This window comes from Cryptotermes secundus, unplaced genomic scaffold (genome assembly GCF_002891405.2).
Source record: "Cryptotermes secundus unplaced genomic scaffold, Csec_1.0 scaffold1258, whole genome shotgun sequence".
NCBI classification, from domain to species: Eukaryota; Metazoa; Arthropoda; class Insecta; order Blattodea; family Kalotermitidae; genus Cryptotermes; species Cryptotermes secundus.
Genome location: NW_019723324.1, coordinates 187572 through 196965, shown reverse-complemented (window position 1 = coordinate 196965; position 9394 = coordinate 187572). Strand labels below are relative to the sequence as shown.

General features: G+C 35.4%; 1 protein-coding gene across 1 annotated transcript in view; it reads left to right on the top strand.

The window, feature by feature from the left end:
• LOC111861864 (protein sidekick) overlaps nucleotides 1-9394 on the top strand; it is a gene marked incomplete in the record, with an annotated part of 210972 nt that overhangs the window by 163564 nt on the left and 38014 nt on the right. The window contains 1 exon segment of the mRNA XM_033750483.1: nucleotides 307-457. Within this exon segment, the coding sequence (XP_033606374.1) occupies nucleotides 307-457 (151 nt within the window).

Here is a 9394-nt window from a genome sequence, read left to right as displayed (position 1 = left end):
GTGTAAACCCTGGATGAATGATCACTGTTACTGTTATATTACATTGCAATGATACTAAAAAGTTTAAATCAGAGTTAAAGAATTATCTACATGCTCATTCCTTCTACTCTTTAGATGAATACTTCAATGTAAATAGAGAATGATATAAAATTAAGTTATATTAATTTTTAAGCTAAAATTGCCTGTACTTATGTATGTAACCTTTTGACCTGTTCTGTATCCAAAGGTACTAACCTGCTTAGGATTTATAGAATGTAAATAAATTCAATTCAATTCAATTATAATTACTTGGTATTCTTTTTTCAGTACAAAGATATTCCTAACAACTCAACACAGACTACAACACTCACTGAGCTGCGAAAATATGTGCAGTATCACATTCAAGTCTTGGCATATACTCGTTTGGGAGATGGGGCCCTGAGTTCTCCTCCAGTACGTGTTCGGACCTTCGAGGATGGTAAATTCAATATTAATTCTCTTGACTACAAACCTGGTAAACTCATGATGTAATTTCTGTTAGCACATTTTGCTTCTATGTCCAAGATTGATCATTGTTTTGTTGTGTTTTTTTCCATAATACCATTTCTGACCAGGACCAGGCACTAACACACCATGATGATACAAAATATCATTCTGCAGTTTGAGCATGTAGATTTCCTCTTTGTCATTGGATGGTGCTACCTTATGTGATGTTGACCATTTGCTACTCATTTCTTCTATACGGAATACTAAGAAGTGCTAGTATTGTGAAAATGGCTGGGCCCGCAAGTAAGCGAGCAGTGAGACAAGAAAAGTGAAAATGATTTCACAAAGAACTAGGATGAAGTGTGTTGAAATTTCAATGTGAAATTGTTGTGTTTAAGAACATTATATACTCTGCTACATAAAATATTCATCATAACTTAGTGACATAGACAATTACATCATCATTAGAAATTCACTAGATTAATTTCAACACATGTTATTCACACGTTGGTAGGAAATTCAAATGTACTTACATAGGACATTTCTTCCATAAGGTCGCTTACCTTAGGTATGATGTACTCTGGTTTGTAGAATGGATGGATTTTACTTGATCACACTGTGCTCACCTGACTGATCCACCATTATACATCAGAACACTTGAAGGACAATTTTAAATCATGATTCATGGACTGTTCCCACAGTGAAGTTTAAGAATTCTGGATAGACATCTACATTTGTAGCAGAATACTAACATTGAGAGCATATGAGGATAAGAAAAACGAAATAAAATAAAATAAAGCTATCACTGTAACAGGCCATGGAGGCCCATAACATTGTGAGAGACAGAGGCTCACAGACAGCAGTGAGGTTATTGGCCTTACGTGATGTCCGGCTGCCCTTTACCCACAGGAAGATTCCTGGTACTCATTTTTCCGTTAGAGGTTAAGTCCACCCCAGGGCCGTAATGTGTCTGGAAGGATGAGATCAAAGAAAAATCCAGTTACCTCATCGGAAGTCGAACCCACGATCTTCGGGCTTGTTGCTTAGTGCCTCAACCAACTACATTACTGTGTGCCCCATAGAATATGAAGATAGGGGCTGTAATGGTGCTGTTTATCAGTATGTTGTCAAGTTGGGATGGGGTGGGGGCACAAATGTGACCACTGCAATACTAACTCAGGCATACTTTTTTGCACTGTTGTTTATTGCTGACATCTGCTCCTTTTCATAACTGCTACTAAACCTGATGACTGCTAGCAGACAGTGACAGTGAATTTATTTAATTGTAACAAAATTATTTTAACATCATGTTTCTTTCAGTTACCATTGTCCCGATTATATATTTTTTCAATTTACCTAATCCTTCCAGCTGCACCATGGCCCTGGGGTCGACTCAGCCTCTAACAGAAATGAGTACCAGGAATATTCTTGGAATATTCTTGGGGTAAAGTGTGACAGGTGCATAGGGCTGACAAACTTCTACGCTACATCATGGTGGCTAACTGTTGTTTCCTTTGTGAAATCACATTGGATCATCGAGGTAAAAACGGATAAGAAATGAAATGCCTTCGTCCAAATCTAACGTTTACTGGAGACTGAATGAACATTACAAGATACCAAAGGTACACACAGAAAGAAAGTAGCAGTGGGTGTGGTACCAACTTATGAACAATATATATCACTAGATAAATATGGCCAACACTAGAACTATAGTATTACAACACCTCCCCTTGTTGGACATATTTTACAGTCAAAATCTATAATTACAATAACCAAAAGTAAAACAAGTTTACAATTCCACACCGAATTTCAAACCTATCTTTAAAGACAGCTCATTTATCTTTGGACCATTAGTAGCTTTAGTCAGCATATCAGCACAATTAGTGCTTGAATCTACATACTGGATACTAATATCTCCATCATTAACATATTCTCTAATCTTATGTTGCCGCATTCTAAAATGCTTGTTGCGTTCAGTAATCTTATTCTTTGTGCACATATCATTTGCCTGTAAATTGTCTCCAAAGATTATACTAGGAGTAGATACTGCTACATTAATTTCTGACAGAAACTCTCTCATCCAAATAACTTCCTTGCTACACTCATATAATGCTATATACTCAGCTTCGTTGGTAGATGTGGCTACAATGTCTTGTTTCTTGGACTTCCAAGACACAGCTCCCTTTGACATCATGATAACATAACCCGCCACGGATTTACTGTCATGTACATCGTTAGCAAAATCAGAATCAGAATAAATTACTGGGTCAATTTCAGATTTTTCATAGGTCAGCCGGTATTTAATTGTATGTTTCAAGTATCTCATAATTCTCATCACCTCCAGCCATCTCCCTTTGGTCGGACAATGGCAAAACTTGCTGACTTGATTTGTTGAAAAAACAATATCTGGTCTAGTACAAGTGGCAATGTACTGCAACCTACCTACTGCTGCCTTGTACTGAATCTCATCAAAGGGCTTGTCACCATCGAGAAAATTGTTATAGTTTGGGTCCCTTGGAGTTACACATCCTTTACAATCAAGCATACCAAAAGTTTTCAGTGTTTCATTCACATAATTTTCTTGATGTATTTTAATTACATATCCATTGGGTCTATCCACATTAATACCTAAAAAATTTGACACAGGTCCCAAATCTTTAACGTTTAACCTTTGAGAAAGTTGTCTTTTGCAGTCATTCACATCCTTTCTAGTTCCACAAATAATCATATCATCGACATAAATAGCCACAATAATCCTGTCATTAAAGAAAACACATGGATCTTTAGTACACTGTTTCAATCCGAAACTGACAAAGATGAAAGTAATAGTATCATTCCAGTCCTTCCCAGATTGATGTAATCCATATATGCTTTTCAAAAGTAAACATACATCATCAGCATTACCCTCTTCAAACAGTTCGGGTTGGCGCATGTATACAATTTCTTTCAGAGTACTATTTAAATATGCACCTACAACGTCGACATGATCAACCTCCCATCCTCTATCAACAGACAAAGCCATTAGGATCCTAAAGGACGCTCGTCGCATTACTGGGCTATAGCTATCCCAGAAATCTATACCATAAACTTGATGGAAACCTTGGGCTACTAACCTGGCTTTATACTTAAAAGTGCCATCATCTTTCTTTCTCAGGCTAAATACCCACCGGGAACCTATAACATTAACATTCTTTGGTTTTCTCACAACTTCCCAAGTTTGATTTTTCTTCAAGTTCTCTATCTCTAATTTCATTGCTCCAATCCAGTGATCTCTATCAATTCTACTAAGCGCCTCCCCTACAGATTTAGGTTCTGCCAATGTAATTTCACCACAATCTACTTTAGCACAACATTCACATACAACTTTCTGCTTAATAGTTCTCGTGGTTCTACGGGGTTGTACATTTTCTTGGGGTACATTTTCCAAATTATCCACATTTATGTCATTACCTACTATACTAGGTTTATCATCATTCTCATCTACACTGGGATGTGACCCACCCACATTGTCTTCTGTATCAGTACAGTCTGAATCATATACATAAATGGGTGTTTCACTCTTAGTCTGAATCACAGTCTTTCGAATAATAGTCTTATAAGGAAAAACACTTTCTTCAAACCTAGCATCTCTGGATATGCGAATCTTCTTCTCATTTACACTATAGAGTCTATACCCTTTAGCGTCCCTAGCACTACCAAGGTAAATACATTCAACTGCTCTGCTGTCAAGTTTATCCTTGACATTTAAATTCAGATCCCAAGCCCTGCAGCCAAAAACTTTCATTTCTCTGGCCATATCTATAGTAAATGCCTTCTTAGACCAGACTTCAATGGGAATTCTTCCTTGGATTGCTTTAGATGGGCAACAATTTCTAATATTACTTGCGGTGAGTACCGCCTCTCCCCAGAAAGACTTCGGCAATCCTGCATTCTCTAATATGCAACGAACAATGCATAGCAAAGTTCTATTCAACCTCTCAGAGCGTCCATTTTGTTGTGGGGTTCTAGCTACACTTAACCTTCTGCCTATTCCTTTCTGATCCAAGTATTCATTAAATGCTGCACTGCAATATTCTCCCCCATTGTCTGATTGTAAAAATTTAATTCGTCTCTCTTGTAACACTTCAACTTTCTCTACATATCTTTGAAAGGCTGGTAATACATCACACTTGTTTGTTAAAACTTCAACAGTTGAGAATCTTGAGTTATCGTCTAAAAAGGTTACAAAATACTGTTTCCCACCCAAGCTTTGTGGTGTAATTTTTCCACATACATCTGAATGTATCACCTCCAAAACATTCTCTGCACTTTTGGAATTCTTACAAAATTTCTTTCTGTGTAACTTTCCTGTGATGCATACATCACAATTTAATTGACACTCATCTACACCACAAAACTTTGGTAGGGTTTTCATATGTCCAAATCTCTGATGCCATATGGCTTCACACTTCAGGGCCTTGGCCTTCATAAGATTCATTCTCTTTTCTATTTCCATCTTACTACTTATACTACACATCAAACTCTTGCCTGACACTGTATAATATTCACACTGAAGATGGTATAATTGATCTCCCTTTCCCCTGGCTACAAAAATGACAACTCCATCCTTTGAGACTGTTATTATCCCATTCTTTATATGTGCTTCACAACCCAACCTATCTAATTGTCTCATTGACAACAAGTTACAATCCAAACCAGGTACATATGAACAATTATTTAATCTTAACTTCTTGCCTCCATATTCATTTGTTACCTTTAAGGCTACACTCCCTTTACCCAGCAAAGGAGTACTCGTCTTCCTTTTCGCCAACATGACGTTTCCTCTTACACCCTCATTTAAGTTGTCGAATATATCCTTGTAGGGCGTCATGTGGTGGGATGCTCCTGAATCAAGAATCCACAGATCCCTGAACTCCTCGGACCTACTTCCCGCATGGGCTGTCATGACAAATTCCTCTGTTGTTTCAATGTGTTCCTCCGCTACTACAGCTATTTCTTCTTCTTCTTCATTCTCCTTTTGAACTTCTGCTATTTTGGCGGTTCCCCCATTATTCTTTAGGACATTAAACTTTGGACACAATTTAGCAATATGTCCAGCTTGATTGCATGCAAAACAAATTACATTCTTCTTTACATTTTGGTCACAATTGATCCCTTTACTTTGGTTTTTGAATTTTCCATCACGTTTTGGGTAATAATTATTATTCTTCTGGTACCTAGATTCTCTTCTAAGTAAAAAGGCTTTTTCTTCTTCGTTGTTCTCAAAATCTCTGTGAATTTTATCTTGTTTTTCTGTCAGGTATAATTTGCTAATTACCTCTTCTAAGGATGTTTTGTCCTCTTTACTTGAAAAGGATAACATGAGATTTTCATATTGTTTGGGTAACCCGCTGAAAATAAAACCAATATGTGCTCCTTCACTAAACGGTACATTAGCATTCTTCAACTTCAAAATTAAATTTTGTTTCCTCGTTAGGTACTCATTCATGCTTATTTCGTCAGTCTTTTTGGTCAAAGCTAATTCTTCAATCATCAAGGCAATATGGACCCATGTGTACTCACAGTTTCGCCTTTTCAGCTTTTGCCAAACTTCTGCAGCTGTAGTCAGATGTGCTATCGACGGTACATATTTATCTTCTATATTCTCGGTAATAAAGTTAAGTGCTTCAAGATTTGTTTGAATCTGACCTGGTGTCCAATCCTCTTCTACTCCATCATATCCGGGCTCCACGGCTTCCCATTGCTTCCTCTTTCTTAGGGTTAGCGTTACGCGATGTTTCCAGATTGTGTAGTTATCGTCATTTAAAGGTTCTATGCGTCTCCAGTAAACGTTAGATTTGGACGAAGGCGTTTCATTTCTTATCCGTTTTTACCTCGATGATCCAATGTGATTTCACAAAGGAAACAACACTAACAAGATGTGCAGAATGAATTGCCCTGATATATATGTTGAAACTGTAAATGATAAACTAGAAACAAACTGTCAAAATTGCACTAAATTGAACAGTGAAGTACTAAAAGCAAAGGAGGAAGTATTATCTTATAAAGAAATTATAAAAGTGCTTCAAGCTGAGTTACATAATAATGTGAGACTAAATAATCCAAGTGAGCTGCAACGAAACAATAATTATTGTGAACAAGCTAAAACTTTATTAATGGAAGAAGACTGGGAACTAGTAATAGACAAAAAGAAAAGAAATCTGGTTTTTAATATAAATTTAATACAGATAATACCCACAAACGTGAATAAACCTGATTTGAAACATAACCTCACAGATGATGAAGAACGGACTGATATGAGAATGAAGGAACTCGGAGAAAGAAATATAATGAATCATACCTTGACAAAAGAGAAGATTAAATATGAAGAAAGTCAGAGAAAATACAAACATAAAATATGGTGATAACCATGTGAAAAAAAGTGCAGCTGAACTTCGCACGATTTTGGATCATAGATAAAATATTATGGGAATTACCAAACCAGGTGCCTTGATGAGTGATATTTTGACAACGGCTACAGATGAAGTTGCTTCATTAAGTAATAAGGATATCCTGATCTTGTGGGCTGGGGCAAATGGTATTAGTAAAAATAATACAAATGAAGCACGTAAGTGCTTAATGAAGTTTGGAAGAGCATAGAAGGACAAATATCATTCTAATCCACACACACACTACATAAATATGATCTTACAGCTATTTCCTGTGTAAATAGAGAGGTATTGAAATTCAATAGGCAAGTAATGAACATAAGAAAACTGAATTCAAATGGAAATTGATCCACAAAGACAACATATTACTAGGCATGGACAACATCTAAATCTATTGGGCAAAGAGTTAGTTGCCTCAGAGCTTGCAAAGAAAATTGATCAACTCTTAACTAAGTCAGAAATTAATCCTCTCCAAATGCAATGTAAAGAGGATATTTTGCACGAAGAAAATTCATCTGCACAAAATGAAATTGAAGAATTGATGTTGAATAATTGTAAAAAGACTGTAAAATTAAATAAGTGTCAAGGTGGAAAAATAGAGGCTAATAGGTAAAATGCTATGAGAACTAGAAAAAATCCAGCAACAAAATGAAATGATTTTTTATGGTAAAACTATTTAATAAGTATAAAACAAAAACTACAAAAAAATAACGTTGTAAAAATATTTCACCAAAATATACGTGGTTTAAGAAATAAATATAATGAAATATTATGTCATGTAGAAGAGCATACACCCCAAGTACACTGTTTCACCAAACATCATCTTGGTAGTGATGAAATAGTTTATATTAATTTGGCCCATTATACTTTAGGTGCATATTATAGTAGGAAAAATTTTAAGAAGGGTGGAATATGTATATATGTGCACGGTAGTTTAACAACTTATACTATTACTCTTGATAAATTTTGTTGTGATAAGGATATTGAAGCCTGTGCTGTAACTTTAAATACTATAAATTTTAAAGTAACTATTTTAACTATATATAGATCGCCTTCCAGTGATTATAAATATTTTTGAGTAAACTGGAATTGATTCTACAAAATTTGTATATAAAAAAGGATAAAGTTATTGTTTGTGGGGATTTTAATCTGAATTATATCGAAAATTCTCATGAGAAAACTAGATTTGAAGATATTCTTAGCTCCTTCAATCTTAGAAGTATTATTACCTTTCCTACTATAGTAGGACCAAATTCGTCCACAATTATTGATAATATATTTATTGATGAACAACATATTACCGACTATGAAGTTTTTTCCATGTCTAATGGATTATCGGATCATGAAGCACAATTGTTAATTGCACAATTTCTATTACCTTGTATCAAAAAGAACAAAACACTAGTAAAAAGAAATATAAATGATTATAATATGGCAGAATTTAGAATAAAACCAAGTTATGAAAAATGGGAACTAGTTTATAACAGTAATGACATTAATACTAGTTTTAATCAGTTTTTAAATATATTTTTGACACATTTTTATGGATCGTTTCCAATAACAAGTAGACAAAAGTATAAACAGAAATCATGGATTGCCACTGGTATAAGAATTTCTTGTAGAAACAAAAGGATATTATATGTTGAAGCAAAAAAAGTAACAACCCTATAATATATAACAATATAATATATTGTAAAATATTAATTAGAGTGATAAATCTAGCTGAGAAGATGAAATATGATAAACAAATTAAATATTCAAAAAATAAAGCTAGAACCACCTGGAGAATAATAAATAGTGAAGTGTTAAAGAAAGGAAATAGAGAAAATATTCAAACCTTTGACATAGAAGGCAAAAAGAATACTAATTTGAATGATATTGTTGAAACATTTAATAGGTATTTTAGTGGTATAGCGGATAATTTGCATAAATATATTGTAACGTGTTGGCGTTACCGAAGACGCCGTAGAGATGGTTAATTGGTTTATTTAACAATCTACAAATAACGGCTACAATTAATTATCACACAGTTGCGGGGTTTCACACTTTATAACCCTAATCGCATTAATCTGTCGACACTGTTGCGGGGTTTCACNACGAGTAGGGAAATAGAAAGGATTATATGGTCCCTAAAATCTAGTCACACCCATGGATATGATGAAATTTCGAATAATATACTCAAAGCCTGTAAAATCTTTATTAGTGAACATGTAAGTTACTTATGTAACAGAGATATGCATGAGGGTATATTCCCAGACAGATTAAAATATTGTGACATGTTGACCCCTACCTCCCCAGCTGCACGTAGCGGTAACGTAACGCTCGCGTAATAGGTGAGTAATCACCCCGCATCCTGGCAGCTATGCGCGGTGATGTCACGAGCGGAGCCGAAGATAGCCGAGCCCCGTAACCTGGTAACTATGCAAGGCGAGTCAACAGCGGTGACGTAACAGGATGACGTGGCACTCATTACGCAACAAGCAAGCCACGCAGCTATATAA